Source organism: Hydractinia symbiolongicarpus, chromosome 13 (assembly GCF_029227915.1).
Source record: "Hydractinia symbiolongicarpus strain clone_291-10 chromosome 13, HSymV2.1, whole genome shotgun sequence".
In the NCBI taxonomy this organism is placed as follows: Eukaryota; Metazoa; Cnidaria; class Hydrozoa; order Anthoathecata; family Hydractiniidae; genus Hydractinia; species Hydractinia symbiolongicarpus.
The window spans coordinates 12,301,833-12,322,954 of record NC_079887.1 but is presented as its reverse complement, the minus strand read 5'-3'; the positions used below and the strand labels follow the sequence as shown (position 1 = coordinate 12,322,954).

The 21,122-nt window shown below is 33.5% G+C and overlaps 4 protein-coding genes across 4 annotated transcripts; 3 read left to right on the top strand and 1 right to left on the bottom strand.

The window, feature by feature from the left end:
- The first annotated feature begins 1,759 nt into the window (after window positions 1-1,759).
- LOC130623082 (uncharacterized) lies at window positions 1,760-3,174 on the top strand. The gene is made up of 2 exons (XM_057438582.1): window positions 1,760-2,168; window positions 3,080-3,174. Exons 1-2 carry the CDS (start codon window positions 1,760-1,762, stop codon window positions 3,172-3,174), a joined length of 504 nt encoding a protein of 167 aa, XP_057294565.1.
- Window positions 2,810-11,654, top strand: LOC130623779 (aquaporin-4-like). The gene is made up of 4 exons (XM_057439302.1): window positions 2,810-4,134; window positions 9,498-9,733; window positions 10,244-10,324; window positions 10,811-11,654. Exons 1-4 carry the CDS (start codon window positions 3,726-3,728, stop codon window positions 10,943-10,945), a joined length of 861 nt encoding a protein of 286 aa, XP_057295285.1. The 5' UTR covers window positions 2,810-3,725; the 3' UTR covers window positions 10,946-11,654.
- A 407-nt stretch (window positions 11,655-12,061) lies between these two features.
- On the bottom strand, window positions 12,062-14,563 carry LOC130623778 (uncharacterized). The gene is made up of 3 exons (XM_057439301.1): window positions 14,438-14,563; window positions 13,624-13,689; window positions 12,062-13,316 (listed from the first exon to the last, which is right to left on the bottom strand). Exons 2-3 carry the CDS (start codon window positions 13,682-13,684, stop codon window positions 12,160-12,162), a joined length of 1,218 nt encoding a protein of 405 aa, XP_057295284.1. The 5' UTR covers window positions 13,685-13,689; window positions 14,438-14,563; the 3' UTR covers window positions 12,062-12,159.
- A 2,417-nt stretch (window positions 14,564-16,980) lies between these two features.
- On the top strand, window positions 16,981-20,541 carry LOC130623802 (uncharacterized). Its single transcript, XM_057439322.1, has 2 exons — window positions 16,981-18,081; window positions 18,747-20,541. Exons 1-2 carry the CDS (start codon window positions 18,027-18,029, stop codon window positions 20,141-20,143), a joined length of 1,452 nt encoding a protein of 483 aa, XP_057295305.1. The 5' UTR covers window positions 16,981-18,026; the 3' UTR covers window positions 20,144-20,541.
- Window positions 20,542-21,122: the final 581 nt, after the last annotated feature.

The following is a 21,122-nucleotide window of genomic DNA, read 5'->3' as shown; positions in this document are numbered from 1 at the left end:
CGGTTTTAAAATTTTGACAGTAAAACACCTAAATCTTGTTAAGTTAAATGAGGTAGCCGACAAAATGCAAAAAGTGCTGACATGTGCAATAAAAAGCCTGGTTGACATAAAAAGTCTGTTTTTTAAATTTGACACAACTTATGCAAAATATATACATTTACTACTATAGAGGCATTTGGTAGACATGTCTACCAAATGATGCTATAAGTGATAATATATATGGTCGTGTCTACCAAATGAGCCTCTTAGGAAAGGCAACGTTATTTGGTGGACATGACAATGTATTTTTTAATCTTGGTAAGACCTTTACGTACCCCATGCAAAATGAAAGTTTTTGAGGTGATGCGCGAAATTATTTACTTATAAGTGACGTAAATTTTTAAAAATATGTATTGTCTACCAAATGCTTCATTTTTGGACTTTGCGACCAAATGATGCTATTAGTAGTATATATATATATATATATATATATATATATATATATATATATATATATATATATATATATATATATATATATATATATATATATATATATATATATATATATATATATATATATATATATATATATATATATATATATATATATATATATATATATATATATATATATATATATATATATATATATATATATATATATATATATATATATATATATATATATATATATATATATATATATATATATATATATATATATATATATATATATATATATATATATATATATATATATATATATATATATATATATATATATATATATATATATATATATTAACTAGTCGTTAGCCCGTGGATAAAAAATATATATATATATATATATATATATATATATATATTTTATCCACGGGCTAACGACTAGTTTTTTATTAAAATCAATCGAAATTTGTAAAAGCATACGCTTATGCAGAGATTGTGTGGTGGTAGCGCTTTCGGCTTGTAATCACAAGGTTTCAAGTTCGAGTCCCCGCTCCTGCACACATTGAATGTAGTGTTGTCAGCCCATCTGGTGCTATCTACTGACCGCTAACCGGCTTGCGTGGCAGGCATGCAAGTTAGAACAATGCTATATGTATCTCTGGCTGTAATGTAACATATTTACAGTCGGAGGGGAGGATGAGCCAGCCGTTAGAATAGAATCCTCAAAGACATTAAAACATCCCGTTAATTACTTACTTACTTACTTACTTACGTCCTAAAAAAACTTGCGTCAATCTTTAGCGCCGATAATGATCGTGTTAATAGAAATCACCTTTATAATATATTCTTTTTATTATTTGTTTGTTTGTGGTGTTTGTTTTCATAATTACTTTGTTTCTAATATAAACAGAAGTTGTGATGTCCGTTGAAACGTCAACACCTATCAACATGCAAGTCTATTATGCTTTCAGATTGCATTATTCTCGATATCAATTATTAGAACGAATGGATGTTACAAATTGCTTTTTAATTTGTGTTGTTAATGATGTTGTTATCTTTGTGTAATTGCCCTATCATTTTTATTATCTGCATTACAGTTAAAAACTTAAAAAATAATTGGTTATATTGTTAATAGTGACCTTTTGTGGACATATTTCTGTTTCATGTGATTAAAAACAAAGTTTTGTAAAAGATTGAAAGGTTATGTTAGGCGCAAAATCCTATAAACAAAAGAGTCATTGCCTGTATTAAATTGGCAGAATTATGTAATGTTGTGATTTAAGTAATACCATACAGAGTTGTTATTTCAGGGTAGATACACATACTAAGAATGGCACGTGGTAGCTTATCTGTCTCGGTTAACTCTGGAGATGTGAGTGAGAACACAGCATTGATTTCGTCCAAAAAGTGTAACCGAAAGCAAAGAAGTATTTTACATGAACTAACAAAAATTAACTTCTGGAAGGGCGTTATCTTAGAATTTCTATCAACCCTTTTGTCTGTCATGAACACATGCGGTAGCACGCTGAGTCTCTACGAGCCTGGAACTGGTGATTTGTACCCAGTCCCCTCACACATCACAGTGGCAATTTGTGCTGGTTGGGGAGCTATAGTTTTGGTAGCAATTGGGCGTCATGAAAAGGGATACTTTAATCCAGCAATTACATTTGGATTGTGTGTGGCGCGAAAAATCTCTGTGCTTAGGTGTATTCTTTACATGATAGCACAGACGGCTGGAGGTAAACTTTTTGTTCCGTTTTACAACATCTCTTGTTTTTAATGCTTTAAATGATTATACGCTCTTTTGACACATAAACTGAAACCTTTATGTTATTATTATTATTAAAATTATTGTTATTCCGTCTGTCGAACAGCAAGTTTTATAAATTAGATAGATAAATACTTGGAAAAGCCTTTAAACAACTACTCAGTTTTTATTTGAATATTGAACACAAATTTAAGAATTTAGCAACCTCTCTGCAGAGTAAAAATTTCGGACAGCCATTTTTAAAACCTTGATGAAATTTGAGCTGTTTAAAACAGATTAAAACTGTTTATTACACGCATAATTGTGGTGTTATATCGACTTAATCCATTATCACGCACTGACGTTTTTAAAAATATTGTAAATGCATTTCGATCGTTGTCCAAATTGCAGGTACCCAATTACGCCCTTTATCATAGTGCGGTAAAAGTGAAAAAGCTCGAATTTTCTTTACTCTTGACTACAATGGAAACTTTTCTAATTATTTCACCACTATGCTTATATATTATTCATTTTTTGTTCCTTTCTTACGCCCTTCTTACGCCCAAACACACAATAACTAGCTAGTCGTTAGCCCGTGGATAAAAAATATATATATATATATATATATATATATATATTTTATCCACGGGCTAACGACTAGTTTTTTATTAAAATCAATCGAAATTTGTAAAAGCATACGCTTATGCAGAGATTGTGTGGTGGTAGCGCTTTCGGCTTGTAATCACAAGGTTTCAAGTTCGAGTCCCCGCTCCTGCACACATTGAATGTAGTGTTGTCAGCCCATCTGGTGCTATCTACTGACCGCTAACCGGCTTGCGTGGCAGGCATGCAAGTTAGAACAATGCTATATGTATCTCTGGCTGTAATGTAACATATTTACAGTCGGAGGGGAGGATGAGCCAGCCGTTAGAATAGAATCCTCAAAGACATTAAAACATCCCGTTAATTACTTACTTACTTACTTACTTACGTCCTAAAAAAACTTGCGTCAATCTTTAGCGCCGATAATGATCGTGTTAATAGAAATCACCTTTATAATATATTCTTTTTATTATTTGTTTGTTTGTGGTGTTTGTTTTCATAATTACTTTGTTTCTAATATAAACAGAAGTTGTGATGTCCGTTGAAACGTCAACACCTATCAACATGCAAGTCTATTATGCTTTCAGATTGCATTATTCTCGATATCAATTATTAGAACGAATGGATGTTACAAATTGCTTTTTAATTTGTGTTGTTAATGATGTTGTTATCTTTGTGTAATTGCCCTATCATTTTTATTATCTGCATTACAGTTAAAAACTTAAAAAATAATTGGTTATATTGTTAATAGTGACCTTTTGTGGACATATTTCTGTTTCATGTGATTAAAAACAAAGTTTTGTAAAAGATTGAAAGGTTATGTTAGGCGCAAAATCCTATAAACAAAAGAGTCATTGCCTGTATCAAATTGGCAGAATTATGTAATGTTGTGATTTAAGTAATACCATACAGAGTTGTTATTTCAGGGTAGATACACATACTAAGAATGGCACGTGGTAGCTTATCTGTCTCGGTTAACTCTGGAGATGTGAGTGAGAACACAGCATTGATTTCGTCCAAAAAGTGTAACCGAAAGCAAAGAAGTATTTTACATGAACTAACAAAAATTAACTTCTGGAAGGGCGTTATCTTAGAATTTCTATCAACCCTTTTGTCTGTCATGAACACATGCGGTAGCACGCTGAGTCTCTACGAGCCTGGAACTGGTGATTTGTACCCAGTCCCCTCACACATCACAGTGGCAATTTGTGCTGGTTGGGGAGCTATAGTTTTGGTAGCAATTGGGCGTCATGAAAAGGGATACTTTAATCCAGCAATTACATTTGGATTGTGTGTGGCGCGAAAAATCTCTGTGCTTAGGTGTATTCTTTACATGATAGCACAGACGGCTGGAGGTAAACTTTTTGTTCCGTTTTACAACATCTCTTGTTTTTAATGCTTTAAATGATTATACGCTCTTTTGACACATAAACTGAAACCTTTATGTTATTATTATTATTAAAATTATTGTTATTCCGTCTGTCGAACAGCAAGTTTTATAAATTAGATAGATAAATACTTGGAAAAGCCTTTAAACAACTACTCAGTTTTTATTTGAATATTGAACACAAATTTAAGAATTTAGCAACCTCTCTGCAGAGTAAAAATTTCGGACAGCCATTTTTAAAACCTTGATGAAATTTGAGCTGTTTAAAACAGATTAAAACTGTTTATTACACGCATAATTGTGGTGTTATATCGACTTAATCCATTATCACGCACTGACGTTTTTAAAAATATTGTAAATGCATTTCGATCGTTGTCCAAATTGCAGGTACCCAATTACGCCCTTTATCATAGTGCGGTAAAAGTGAAAAAGCTCGAATTTTCTTTACTCTTGACTACAATGGAAACTTTTCTAATTATTTCACCACTATGCTTATATATTATTCATTTTTTGTTCCTTTCTTACGCCCTTCTTACGCCCAAACACACAATATTAATTTGCTTCTTTCCATTAAAAAAATCTCTACGTTGCATATTCCGATGTTTGATGGTGGGTAGCCATACAACTAACTTAATTTGAAATTTGTTCATTTTGGCGCCCCATTGTAGCTACAAGAAGCTTGGAAACAAGTTAAAAGGGCAAATATTATAATTGCAGGTACCCAATTACGCCCTTTACCATAGTGCAGTAAAAGTGAAAAAGCTCGAATTTTCTTTACTCTTGACTACAATTACGGCGTTTCATACCGCGCAGGTCTGGGCACTAGCGAAGCGCTTGTAGGGACAAAAAATTTTTATATCCCCCACAGAGCGTAAGGCATTTGCTAAGAAAAACATGCAGTTCGAAGAGAATTATTCACTTTTTCGTTTGTATTTTTACTTTTTAAGCTGGTGCGATATATTGATTTTACAATTATTTAAAGGAAGGATACTCAATATTGACATAAGATTGTATATTATGAAGGTTCAAGACCTAAACTTGGTTATTAATTTAATTGCTTCAAGTTGTGGGGTACACTCATCATGAAAAGTTGGCAGTCAAAAGAGAAAGAAACCTTATTTTGGTAGTTAGTTACATCACAAGTTTTAATATTGTCTTAAAAATATCACAGTGCTGATCAAAGAGGGATTGCTAGCATGTCATTAAAGATTTATATAGCTACTAGTACAGCCAAAATAATGTAGCTCATTTAACATAGTAAAGAAAACAATGGTTTTTTTTCTAAAGTAACAGTTTCATGCTTATTAAACAGATACCTAGCTAGCCATAATATTAAAAAACAATTTAAAAATTTCTTATTTTGTGTTTGCTGGAAACTTTATTTAACTAACCAGGGCGGAGCTACCTACATTTTTTATAAACCAAATTAAAAATTGTCAAAAAGCTGGCTGTATCTGTCACACTGGGTCACTCATATATATCGTAGCCTTATTCATACAGTAATCAGATATATAGGTGGGTAAGTGCCCAGATGCTAAAAATAGGATCATAAAAACTCATTTCTAATATCACTCAACTTAACAGTGCAGTTCAAACACCAACTTAGCCTTAAAAATTGCTACGCCTCAATTTTGCATTGGAATAATTTTAATCTGTAAAGTACAAAGTTTCGACCGCTGCGAAATATAAAGTAAAATAACTGTGGTTAAAATAAACAAATTTAATGGAAAATAACTTTTTAACAAATTTAGTGACTTTAACTGTTTTCGTCAAATATTTTCGGTTGCCAAATTCTTATGTCAATGTACCAAAATTACTATAGCTATCACAAAATTGTAAAAGTGGACCTTGCCTAAATTTATTCTTGTATTTTACCAAAATTAAGAATACAGTAATACAGTACAACATGCTATTATATATATCCCTTCCTAGCTAGTTATAATATTTATATACAATAATTTCTAACGAAAAGTCAAAGCCAGTCATTATATCATTGAAGTGTGTATTTTTTTTTCAGTCGATTTCATCTGTGCTCTTTTTTATATAACTAGTTAGCTATACTTTGCAAATAAATCCTTTATTAAATGCTCTTTCACATTAATCCATGTCAAACTTGCAGATCCATACATAGCTAGCTAGCTAGCTATAGCTTACTGTAAAAAAACTTCCTTTAAGTCTTTATATAGCTAGCTGTAATTTTTATTTCTTCTTGCCAAAGTGCACTGATAATGATAGAATAGTGTTTCTTTTTAACCATTACTTTATTCCTCACAACACAAAATGTATGGTATATGTAGCTTGCAACTTCAGGAAGTTAACCCCTGAAACCAACATCAACAATATGTCTTCTCTTGCCTCTCTATAAAAGTCATTAATTTAAGTTTTCTTCGATTTCAACATCTTACCCATGTCAATATACCACAAAGAGGGTTAGCAACACCATTTAAACGTGTTATTAAAAAGCAAAACGTCAGTTAAAGTAAAAAATTAGTTGAAGAAACATCAGGCAGGATTTTGCATTTCTGCCTCTTTTCGCAGCACTAACCAGAATAGTTGTGAAAAACTGACCATTAAAATTATCTGGGCTATCGAGACAAATGAAAACAAGCCAAAAATTTGTCCCTACAAAGCGCTTCGCTGGCGCCCAGACCTGCGCGGTATGAAACTCCGTAATGGAAACTATTCCAATTATTTCACCACTATGCTTATATATTATTCATTTTTTGTTCCTTTCTTACGCCCTTCTTACGCCCAAACACACAATATTAATTTGCTTCTTTCCATAAAAAAATCTCTACGTTGCATATTCCGATGTTTGATGGTGGGTAGCCATACAACTAACTTAATTTGAAATTTGTTCATTTTGGCGCTCCATTGTAGCTACAAGGAGCTTGGAAACAAGTTAAAAGTCTGAAAGTCTGATTTTTTATTATCTATGAAACACCTCGGACATTTAACGCCTTTTTTAAAAAGGGTGCATTGCCAAAATTAAAATAACGCAAATTTTTGTATTTTTGCTGACGTCAGCAATTACTACCTGATCAGAAATGAAATTAAGGCTGCCATCTTTGTTGTGATGGGTGTTAAATCTGCCAAGTAGTTACAGTAGTAAAGTCCACGCCCCAACCCTTGTCACTCCGATCTGAATAGGATCATTCATTACAAAATAGTATTCGTGCCATAAAATTTTGTAAGCTTTCTGTGTCCAAGAATTATACCGTATCCCATAATGCAGCTTTTTGCTTTTCCTTTCTCTCGTAATATGACTTTTTTACTTGAGAATAAACATACAGTATGTGGCATAGCTAGGTAAGTGGAAACTTCGAAAATAATTTCACTAAACTGAATTCCACTAAAACCGAAATAGATACAATAAGATAGACTGAATGAGAAAAGAACAAAAAGTGTTATTTCTCCACTTCTTTAAACTCTATGTAGGTTACGGTAACAAGCAGCGTTTCGGTGTTTGCATCGCCGCCATTATTAATATAGGTTTTTTGACTGTATTTACCATTGTCACGTGCTCAGAAATCGAACAATGTGACAATAATTTAAATTTTTTTAGGAAGTTAATTAAAATGTGTGGTTAGATTTAGTACAACGAGACTTACATGCTAAAGTTATCTGTGTTATAAATAAAGAAAAAAAGTTTTTTTGAAGCTATCTAAGCTATCCATGATAAGATTTAAAAAATAGACCAGAACCCCTCGTAAGTTTTCCCTTTCTATTTCCGTCGCTCTTTAATGTGGTGAAAGATTTTTGGGTTCACGGATAAGTTGTTGGTTATATCATAACTTCTTAAGCATCGCATTGATTCTTTTTTTAGCGTGCCCGCGAAAAAACTGGGATTAAACCTGGATTTCTCTGTATATAGAACAGATAGAATGGTTTCAAGGTGATATAACAACAATGGGTTTCAATAGAAAATTAGCTGCCCTTTCTTTTAAATACAAAATAGAAAATATTTCCTATTTCTCTACGCTAAAACAAAACTAATTTATTTATTGTATGACAGAGATACAGTATTAACAACTTTATAGGACCTGACCAATCCAAATGTATTTATAACTCAGGTCCTATTACATTCCTAACTTAAAACGATTTATAAAAAAAATCTGCCTCCAAAGGAGAATGTGTCCACAAAGTGCATTCAACAGAACAAAACGAAATAATAGGGAGAAAAAAAGGAACATTTAAAGATGATCAACTATCACATCCTCACTCAAATTGGTGAAAAATCTTCACAAGTTAGGCTAAATTTTTTAAAACCTTCACAGGAACATTAGACACCCTACGATTGATGAATAGCCGGGAAAGGGGCAAAATCATTGTTTAACATTCAGAGAGTAGGAGTTGTACTTAATTTGTGTCAATAAAATCAAAAGTCTGACTGAATATCATGCAACGTTGCTTTAAAATCCTGATACTTTACCTACCTAGTGACGTAGGCTGATTTACATTATAGAAATTTTGCAAATGACATGTGTCCGGATCTCCTTAAGTATTTAATTTATACAGCAGAGAATTTTCGTTATCAGTTAGTTATATAAAAATACATGCGCCAAGTTTTTTTATTGCTGCAAAAGAATTATTATCAGCTTGAGTTTTATATCCTCTATTTTCCTACAAGGTCGCGCTTGTTGATTTCGTAGCCTGGATTTCAAAGGTGCACCTAACATCTTGAGAAGTTTTAGGCTACGTACGCAATATCAGTTATTATATCGACAAATCAAGGATTGAAAACAACACCAACATATACGACATGATCTTTTAAGCTTTCGTCCCATACGTGAGCCATGATCATAGCTACCATTCGTTCGATTTAATTGAATGCTGCGAAAAGTTTTAATTAACCCTAAGTGGGTATTAAGCAAAATGGAAAAAGCGTTCTAAGAACGCCAGATAAATGATAATTGGTTAGTGTTTATTTAAATACTACTCTCGAAAGGTGGTATGTGGTAATAAAAAGATACCATGAACGCTTGTTGCTGAAGTCTCTTACTTCATATTCAACATTTTAAACTCAGATGTAGTTAGTTTTAAATTCTGAATGCCAATACCTACTTTGTTCAACCCTTATTAGAGTCAGTCAGTCACTTAATTATACATTAAGCAGTTCAAATAAATGTCTATTTCACCAGTGGTATTTCTTGAAACGGGCATTTTTCGAAGAAGGAAGTTTTATGGAACCATTACGCAATATATTTCAAACTCGGCAAATTGAGGAAAAAATAGTATTTATAATTGCCAAAATTGTTATCTTTTCGTTGTTGCAAGAAATACAGCCAAAAAGCGAAGTCAAGGATTTTTTATATCAATCATTTTATATAGGTATTGCCGGAGCAGCCTTACTCTTTGCTTTCTCTAAAGAAAAGATTCGTGGAAATCTCGGAGCTGTCATTCTTCACCGTGATGTACCAGCATATGTTGGATGCATCATCGAAATGATTTTAGTATTTCTCATCGTTGTCACTGTACTCACAACGATTGATCCTAAGAATGAGTTCACTGGGATGTCGTCACCTTTGGCGATAGGATTCGCGAGTGCTGTGGGAATGTTGATGGCGGTAAGATTATTTCAAATGTGAAAATGTATTTTAATATCAGTATGCTGCGTTTTCGCCTTAGTGTTGCACATGGTTTTTAAACTCTCTATACTGTTGTTTTTGATCAAACAATTCCTACTTTTCCTAAAATTTTTAATACGCCACCTTTTAAAAAGATCCTTGTAAAATGGGGGAAATTTTCTTTCATGTAAAATCTACAAAAAGTTGAAATCGCTATTCTTAGAAAGTGTCTGTAACCATTTATAATTTATCAAAGCAGTTCAACTTTTACAGTAGACTAGGCTTTTAAATTATGCAATTAAATACTTGTAAAATGTGCTAGCTAAAAAAGTACTGGAAAGTTTTGACCATTTTAGTCGTGTTTAAAAAATGACGAAAAACTTACCTTTGTGTCTTTCATTCTGTCCACAATTGTTTTGTTACTTCGCCTTCTATTCAGGCGCTATATAGTGTATGAATTACCAGTTTGTTTGAGCTGCTCTATTACGTATTATTTTTCTATTATTTTAGTACCCCTACACTGGAGCAGCCCTGAATCCAGCAAGAGCTTTAGCACCCGGTTTACTCATGAACCAATTAAATGGCCAATGGGTATGTTATCTCTTATTGTTAACCGTCAGGATTTTACAAGCGGCTAACATGGGTTTTTAGGCATTATGTTTAGCTTAGCGCTCTTGACGACGGGCGATATGTGGCGGTATTGCCCGTCGTCAAGAAAAATATTAGCTTAAAATGTAATCAAGCACGAGTAAACAAGTTTCAAGCAACATCCAAATTATCAAAAATAAAAACAACAACATTTTTTTACCACAGAAACAAAGCAATGTCAAGGTTACCTGTTAAAATTTAGCAACTTTCTGTCTGGATGCTTCTTTAACATAGCTAGTTAACTAGCAGCTACATTGCACCTCACCTAAGTGTAAGTACCGACATCCCAAGCTCGGTCAGTACTTACACCTCGGGTGATATTTTGTGGTACAGCCCAGGGTAATTATTTATTATTGTGTTTTTGTCGCCTTTCTTAGATATATATTTTTTTATATTCCAGTTTCTATAAACGTTTTTATTTAATTTCAGCTTTATTGGGTTGGGCCAATGGTCGGGGCAGTGTTAGCAGTTTTCGCTTACAAGTATTTATTTACAATGAGTGAAGAGAATGATGATGATGAAGATAATAATGAGTACATGAAGATAGATTCATCTGAGGTGTGAGCAAATGTGAGGTGTGAGGGCGCAGCAATTTCACTTAGGTTATTTTAACTGTACGTGATCGTAAAAAAAATTTACCACATATATACAAAATTTTATTATGATATAGAATATTAAAATTTTCGGTAGCATTGTTCATTTATAACTCTCGGCTATAGTTTAAAAACTGATTTACTTTGAGGGATTATGCTCTTACAAATTTCACTTGTATATCAATATCATTTTTTTATCGATACCTATTATATTTTTCTTTCTTTTTTTTTAGTTGCTTTTAGTTTTTTTCAGCGCTAAATACATATATACAGAATATTATATTTCTAGATAGGAAGGTGGCGTCACACTTTGTTTTCAGCTCATTTTGCCCCTATGCTAAATCTATCACATCTGGTTTAGGCAAGAAAGATCCCCTGGGGACGAAAATGATGTACTGTCCGGTAAAATATGTATTATGCTTATTGGGTGATTTTTATATTACTAACATTTTTACTTTTTAAATAGTTTGCAATATTTTCAAACAAAAATGAAAAAGACGGTTGTTGGGAATAGTAAAAAAATTCCTACTGTTGTTGTTCTTTTTGGATTCCGTATAAAATATTCCTGTCCGATCTTTTTCCAGTATTGTATTAAACTTCTTTCAGAATGAATCAAAATGACGTTTATAAAGTCCCAGCCTCCATTTCTTTAAAATACTTTCAACCAATCAGGTATAGTAATTAGGGTGAAAACAAAAGAAATCAATGCTTGAAGGATATTAATGATTGAAACCGAAATGAAATTGATCACAAATAAAACCAAAACAAAGGTTAAATTTGAACTAGAGGTATATAATAATACGGTCTATCGCGCCATGAAATTCTAATGTTTAGTGCCATGAAACCCTTTCGGTTTAGTGACATTTCAAAGAATACATTTTTAATACGGATTCACGCAAAAGAAGATGGACTTTTTCTTTTAACAACATATTAAAAATTAAATACATCAAAACAAGATATATAAAAAAATTATGTACATAAAGGGTAGTTTTCATTCCTACAATATATTGTATGATATATTATACAATTAATTGCAGAACCATTCTGTACAATTTTATACAAGAAGTACATACATATTATACACATTTTTGCATTGGTTTATGTTTAGTATAGAGAATTGTCCACTATTTATTGTGCACAATAAATTGTAGCAGTGAAAACTACCCTAAGGAAAAAGACTTTGTTTTACTTTTCGTCTTCCATCCTTCTTGTTTCTTGTACCATAACTTTCAATTGTCCACTGGGACGAACATGTACAAATACTTTTCCCCACATCTTATCCCGTTTTAACTGTTCCATTGCCATGCTAACAGCCCTAGCAACGTTTGCAGGGTCCACATTCAGTGAAGTTTTTGGTCTGATAATGTTTTGTCTAGAGACGGCTTTGACATCCTTGCTAGCCTTCACAGGTTGGACATTTGCTCGTATGTCTTTACTTTCGATACCTTGCTCATCTCCAAGCTCTCCAGCCTTCAACTTTCTCTTACTTTCTAGCACACTCCTGACAGTTTTCTTAGCGTTTTCGATGTCATTGATAATGGCTATTTTTTGCCTACGATTTGATGTCAACTCTTTGTTTGGTTTGGGTACGATATTAGACTTTTTAATTATATTTACATTCTGTTTTGCAGAGATGAATGGTGTTGGATATTGCACTGCATGCTTCGTCAATTGTCGCTTTTTTAATGGTTCTGATCCGGATGTTTTTTTGTTTTTCTGCAGATATTGAGATGATTGCATTTTTCTGACAACACTCCATATTGCAGCTCTTTTATTTCTAATTTCTTCATCCACTTCATCCTTATCGGCAGGATTTTCAAGAAAGAAGCTAGGCGAAAGATAACTAACTGACTCTTCTTCTTCGCCGTCATGTTCCTCAATCAATGAGCGTCGAGATCTACTCTTTTTTGCATGTTTCTTTTTGTTTTGAGAATGTTCTACATGCTTACGTTTTGAAACCTCCTTCGCTTTCTTTAAAGGTTTTTCTCCGGTTGAAGCAGTGTCAACATGCTTGAAGAAGGCGCTCTTTTTTCCAATTGCAAAATTAGGGTAGGTAGTTTCTTCTTGTAATGGAATATCTCCTTTTTTTCCAGATATTTCAGCATCATCATCGTCTTCAAAGAAAGACTTATAGTTAAAATCTAACTTTACTTTTTCTGGGTCCTCGTCCCAGGCAAGCTCATTTGCTGTAAAATCGGGCTTCAATTCCCAGTACGTGCTTCTCTTTTTTTCCTGGTCTAAATCTTTATATTTTCGGCCAATATGTTTTGCAAAGTGGTTTGACGGTATTTCCCATTTTTTTAACACTGGTAAGTCGCTTAATTTGAACTTTTTACTGGATGCTAGAGAAAGAAACAAAAATATAAATTTAAATTTATGTTTAACGTAATGTAACATGCAACGATTAATTGCAAACATTATTACCATTGTGTTACCTTACTTAAGACTAAATCAGGCATCTTTTGACAACTGTACTTCCAATGCGAAGTAGACTGATAGTCATGCAGATGATTTTACCATATTTTATTTTGAGACATAGCATTGATCAAGAAGGAAGTTTCAACCCAACAAATGCTTTTAGTATCACAGAAAAGCAACGAGAATGCTGTAAAGAGGTTTTCTAAACAGGTTCCAGATGAAAAATCTTACCTTTGATTGGTAAATGTAATGATGAGAATGCAATGACAACATACGCTAAAGTGATCATCATACAACCTGAAGAGAAGATTCCTGAATGTTAAACATGTCTAAAATCTAAAAATCTACAACCTATTCGATGCAGGCAAACGTAAACAATGTAAAATACAAGATCCTTTTTGGACCAGTGTAGATTTCTCTCCAAAATTCTCTAATTTTTAAATAACTTGCCATTAGAAGTTTTGAACGGAAAAGTAATGATTTAAAATCTACGGCTAGTCACAAATCAATATATAGTTATAAATATTTTTATCTGTATCCTAAAGTAACTTTAAAATTGAATGAAGGAGAATAACTTGATATGCATTTTTTTCATTTTTCATTCCTAGTTCTAACTGTTATTCAAATATCAAAAACAATGGGTACATAACGCGTTGAGACTTTCCTGACTTTTTTGATTATTTTAGACACTTTGCTACGTATGTACAACCCATGATTTCTGTGGTATAGATGTTAGGAGATGATGAAAAAACCATAAGAAAAAAAATTTGGCCTGAAGTTACGCGGAAATCTTAATGCCTTTGCGTTTTTTATTATCTGTATGTAAACATATAAAACAAATCTCCGCAGTTCTTCTGCCATTTTTGTTTTTTCCAATGCAGCATGCCCAAAACAATTGCCCATTTACTTTTGTTTATTGTTGATGGAATAGACATAAGTGTTTACCAGCGGAATCTCGCCTACCACGTGGCAAAAGGAGTTCAGCTCCATCTTACATGGGGTCGTCGTCTACTACTTTAGTTAAACAGAAAAACAAAAATATTACCTGATGTTGAACTGTTTTCATGTCAAAAAACTTTAACTTCTATCTAACGAATTTAAAATTTCTTAAAACGACAAGAACGAGCTGTTAACATTTGTGCAGCGAACCATGAATTTAACTTATGCTGCAAACCGCATGTAATATCATTCAAGGGGACCAATGAAATTGCTTATAGAATTTTGTAGCCAATGAAAGTAATGCTCAACTGCCATCAAATTGTTTACAAACACACAATTCATTGTTTTCCAAAATGAATCTCTTGCTGAGAGACGCAGAGATAGACGTTTTACCTCTCGAAAGTTAAAACATCAGGAATAAACATTTTGTTTCTACTTAGAAATCACTTTTTCATTCATTCTTTGTAAACTTCAAATTTCAAATTCAACTTGCCACCCAACCCCATGTAAGTGCCCTTTTAAATAATCACTTAGGTAAATTAGCGCCCAAATTCCATTAGACAACCCTATGCGGAATAGCCGATACTCTTGTTGTCTGTTATTCCAGGCTAGTACTGTATAAATATGCGTACCCTAGTGATTGCCATCAAAGTGATTTTTGTTATTATGCTGAATAGACATGTTATTGATATTCTTCAGAAACATTCTAACAAACCCCCTAAAAGGGCGTGTAGTAACATTACAAACACACTCCATAAAGGGGCGTTAAAAGCATTACAAACGCACATCTTGTAGGAGCGCAAGTAGAAACATTCCAACACACCCCGTGAAGGGGTGTTAAAAACATTACAAACGCACCGCTTGTAGGAGCGCAAGTAGAAACATTCCAACACACCCCGTGAAGGGGTGTTAAAAACATTACAAACGCACATCTTGTAGGAGAGCATATAGAAACATTCCAACACACCCCTTGAAGGGCGTATAGTAACATTACAAACACACGTCTTGAAGGGGCATTAAAACATTACACACGCACATCTTGTAGGAGCGCATATAGAAACATTTCAAAACACACCTTGAGGGGGCGTTAAAACATTACATACACTCTTTTTAGAAACGCGTGTAGTAGTTCAAAAGGCTACATAAATCTAGTTCATATTTTTGAAATTAAAATTTTTTTACGGCTGCTTTAATTTCTCCTATGTTCAAATTTACATCTCAAAGTTTCCTCCTTTATTTCTACAAAAGTGTAAGTGTTCGTCAAAAATTCTTGTTGTTCGAAACTGCTCCGAAATTCTTTATATACCTAGTACAAAAGAAAATCTCTAAATGTCTTAAGACAATTATAAGCGCCCATCATTTGACCAAAAATATCAAAAAAATTAAGAAGCGCCCCAGTCGCTAATTCGTGTGAAGAAAGAAATTTGCTGCTGCAGTACGTATGAAAGGCTACTCTAGTTCCCAGGGGGGTTTGCATATTCGATATGATTAGGAGGGTGAGGGCGCACTTCCTAAAACTGAAAACTAGCATTCTCAGTCCGGGGTATTTTGAACATATAACTTTTGGTTGGATATTCTAAATGGAATCGGACTTGGTACACTTAAAGAAAGAAAAATGACAACGATAAGGTTTTTGTGACATCTTCGCAAGTTTAAAACTTGATACCACTATTTGCGTAAAATTCAATTACCTTAGTTCTACAACGAAATTTAAAAAGTCCGCTTTAACACTATTCGGATTCCGCCCCCCTGACAATTTTTTTTAATAATAATAACTCTTTAATGCTATGTTGCATTGCTACAATACTTACTGAGTTTCAATATTTATCTATTAGACACCTGCATGCAAAATGTTTAGGTCCCATACCTTTCAGAGGCTTTGATATTGGCTATTATTCAAAACTACCCCTAAAAATCTCTATGAAACTCTTATAATAGAAAAAATATAATAACTCTTGTTAGGATTATGTTTAGAACTTGAAACTTACAACACAACTTTGGTTCATCAAGAAGAATCATTTTGCATGTTTATGTCACGTGGTTAATCCGATTTCCCGATTTTTTCGGATTTTATCCGAAAATCGGAAAAAACCGGTTTTTTGGCAATATTTGGCAATTTTTCATACGATCTATGTAAAAACCGGAAAATATGTAATATAGCATTTATTTAGTCATTTTGTTCCTTTTGTGACGTACTATAAGCGTGCCAAGTTTGATTCAATTTGATCAAGCCTATGAAAAGTTATTGAGGGGGGCAGATTCCGCACCCCCCTCCCCCCTCCCGGTCATAATATGTTCGAAAAACCCCGGGCCGAATAGGGTTAAGATAGCAAAATAAAGGACAACACATCTTTCATTTTTTTACGTATTTCCGGTTATCCTGTTTTTTGGTTAAAATCCGAAAAAATCGGGAAATCGGATATGTCATGTGACCAGACTTTACCTAACAAATGTTACTTCATTAGCTAGGGTTCATAAGCGTGTTCATGGGTTTTGTTACTTCGTTATAATGTGTGTGTATTGAGGTACTGGAACACAACCCCGTCCCTAGGACTTGTTAGGCTTTTTATATTAAAACAGAACCGTCCAAATATAGAAGGAACGTAACAAGTTCTTGGTATGAGGTTGAGTAGAACAAGTATGTATAAAGGCGCTGTTGAAACAAGATTTTCCAACAAATGAAATTGCGTGTAAATTAAAAATACGGAATGAGCAGCACAACAGAATTGGGTTGCGCCAATAGTTACATTTTTGCATGCACAATTTCTTAAGACCGCTGTTAGTATCTGAAGAAGGAGAAAAAATAAGGGTTCAACATCGTAACAATGATAAATTTCTTGCAATTTTCCAGCAAGATTCAGACCAACATTGAAACCTTTTGAGTTAAAGCATATTTTTAGTTAGTTCAAATTTAGCAGCTCTGTTCAAAACAGGGATGAAATAGAAATCAGTAGATCACCTGATCAAAAGTATGATCTATTATTAATTTCTAGGCGGCGGTAAGAAAAGGTACTGATATTTATTTTCTTCAATTACCAAAACTAACATTGAGATTTAGATCACATAAAGTAAATCATTTTTTGATAATCTAACAGTCTATTTTGTATCATTTTCAGATCCTTAAGGGTATACACTACATATTGCACCTTTGAATGATTTGTCTTCCCACAGACCTTTTTTTTTAAAAAAAATTACCGCATTGGTTGTTGTTGGGCTTATCGATGCTAAGCGGAAGTGATTTACAGTTCCGTGGTGATAAATCAATAAATCACTAGTTTTTCTGCTTCTAAACTGTGGTGCTTGAAAGGAAACCATTTTTTTTCTCGGACTAATTAAATGAAACGCTTCCACACGTTTTATTTGCGTAATTTGAATGCAACAACGTGCTGTTTAATTAACCTATCTTCTTCTGCTTTCTTCTTCTGAAATATAATTGAAGATGAATGTGCGATCAGTAGACCATGATCAGTTGAGCACTAACCCGCAACAAACAAAGAAACTGAACAAGAAACAGAAAGATTTGCGGCTTAATGTTAGTGTGCATGCTATACTAAGGAAAGTCAACGAAGGGAAGACGCTTAAATGAGATAAAAGTTCCCTTTTCTTTGATAGGAGGAGGAATATTATGTTAAAACTTCTGTGGTGAAATGGTACCTTAGCTTACTTCTTAGCAACCAGAAAGATATAACTTTCCAATGATGTTGAAGACTGTGTTTCGAAGTATTTTTCTTCTTGTACTGTTTCAGGAAGGTATGTAATAATTGAAGGGAAGAGTTTTATATTTTGTAGATAATTATTTCCCGTTTTGATTTGTAGCTAATACACATATATATGTTACAAGGGCTGTGATAAATTTGGAAATTATGCACATTAGCCGTATATTATGCATAATAACCGTAACCTAATACATAATACCGCGGAAAATATGCATACATCCTTTTATAGACCCGTCAAACCTACAAAATTTTTAAAGAAACTTTTTTTTATTAAAATGACGTTAGTATCTCTATAAAGACATTTTACTAGTTGACGGTTAGCTTGGTTTCTTATATAATCAACTTGTCTTTCTAGAAATACATCCATAAATTTAGAATCGCTTGAATCCTTTGTGATGAAACTTAAGAAAACTTAGGACGCAGCTTCTTACTTGAACATATCTAGCCTGTGTGAATATCCGGGGGATCATTTATGACTTGTATACTGTGCAGTGGTTGGTTCCTCCTTTTTTTACGTAGTAATATAAGACGACTGGGTTTGTACTAGATGGCATTATTCTCTTCGATAGCGATTGTTAAGAATCGCTTAGGATTGCATATATTTGTTATTGATTTAAATAAATCTAAGCTTCCTCCGCATATCTCCTGCAGCTAAAGTAAAATTTATGATTTGAAATAAAATTCCCTATTTCATTTCAGATGCTTTAACCTCCGATTTGCTGGTCACTAGCCTGGATTTTAGTAACCACACAGTCACTAACAACACATCCAATCTAAAAGTCACTAGCTTAGATTTAAACAATCATACCGCCCAGGCGAATAGAAGCGTTACTAGCCTGTTACCCACAGGAACTACAACATTAATAAGGGTGGCAGATGACTCTTCCAGGTCAGAAATCTATAAAATGAATAATGGCTTAATGTTGTTACATGCTCAACGAGACCATCTCGGACCCGAGGCTAAAAAATCAATTTTGTTGCAGAAAGAAGCTAGCAGTAGTATTAACTATCACGTTCGATCACGTACAAAAGGGAATGATTCAGCAAATTCTTTTGCTGAACATGAAAAAAAGTTAGAAGCAAAACTTGGGAATTTGCCTCAAGTTCATCAAAAGAAACGATCGGCAGTCGTTGCAGAAGTAAATGGAGATAGGAAACGTAGTTACGCAGCACGCTTAAATAAAAAGAGAACATATAGACACGGAAAAAGAGATAAGTGGAGAAGTGTTATTCAAGGAGAAAATAAGGGTGGAGATGTATTAAAAAGAAGTACATACCCAGCTAAAAACTCAAAACATAAGAGAGACACCTACCGAGGTGTGTTAGATGTTTTAAAAGATGAAAGTATTATTGATGATATAGTTGCGCCAACTTCTTCTTTTAAACTACTAAAAAGACATGATGAGAAGCATGGGCGTTTACGACGTGCTTTAAGCATGATGGGATCGCTCAGTGAAGACGACCCTCTGTTTGATGCTGATCAACCAGAGGAAACATTAAAACGAGAATACGAAAAAAGAGCTCAACGGATAATAAAACAACATGAAAAGCTTGGAAATTTATATCATAGAGGAATTGAAGAAGATGTGCAGGCAATTCCTCCCATAAGTGATATTAAACAATCCTTTGATCCCATTAAACCCTTAGAACCTTACCCGAGATTTCCAGAGTTTCATTCAGCTATCGGCCATTACCCACGGTTCGGTGTTCCAGATCTAAAATTAATGAATTACCCGCGCTTTGGTGAGCCCAAAATGGACGATTATGAAAATATTCCAGGAATACCACGCATTAGACCATTAAGTAGAGGCGACGAAGTGACTGGCGATAGACGAGGATTCCAAACAAAAGACGATTTTTATGACGAAGAACTCGACGACAGTATTGAACATATACAACGTGCGAAAGAAATGACGGCACCGACACCGATACCCTCTTTAACCGACATACCATCTATTACCGATATTCCAACACTAAAACCCATACCGGCGGCTCCTGGAAAGCCTGAAAGTACGTCGGGTGGTGTAAATGGAAAAATGCCAGTCATGCAAACTGTAGATACAGGAAATGGTAAAGAAACTCGAATATCTGCCTAACATCAGCGCTTTAATAGAGTGGAATCCATTTTATAAAGAAACAATTTTTGGTGCAAAATATCATCAAAACTATAGTTCTATGTACGCCACCAAATCAGCATCCAGGATATTTTTGTAGTCTTTAAACCACTCATTTGTTGTACAGCTAAAGCATACACGTTTTTGTGTGTTATTTTTTGTACTTATTTACGTTTTGTAGCAATGATGTCATCCTCTTTTATATTTATTTATTTGATATTTTTACGCATGTGTATTTATTTATTTATTTATTTATTTATTCCAGCATGATCACACTGTTAGCTGTTTTTAGTTAATATATTTACTTATAAAAAGATATGTATCTAAATTATTCAGTTCTAGTACCCTTATTAATATCCTTCTTAAAACACAGCCAAATTCCTTTTCTTAAATGCATTTAGTCTATGTAAGTTAAAATCGCCCGTTCTAGTCCAAAGAGCTCTCAAATTCTATCCTATTTATTCTTTTTTCGCACTCTTAATGGGTTTGTCTTTTCACAAGAATATGCACCATAAGTATATTAGACTGGGGTTTCATGTTGTTTTGCTAATAAAAAGTATGTATTTTTATACCAGTCGTTAACCCCGTGGAAAAATTACAAGGTCCGCTGGTCCTCAGATTTTTATCCGTCGTGTATATTTCCGCATCGCTTTTTCTTGCGCTTTTTTTGCACGCTATGTGTCGGTGCTAGCAGAATCCAGCTGTTATTATAGAAAATCTTAAAACAGTTTTTGACATTTAACTCGTGCTGATAAGGTCCCTTTGAAAACATTTAATTCATTTACGATAAAATTTTTGCGTTTTTGGTCATTTTTGCGAAAGTTTACACGTTATAAATCAGCATAACGCGAAATTTTTTTCATCCAAAGTCATAAATGGATATTTTTCACGACAATAAAGTTTTTTTTACCACACAAAAAAAAATCAAAAACACGGGGAAATCCTAAAGTTAATGGTTTAT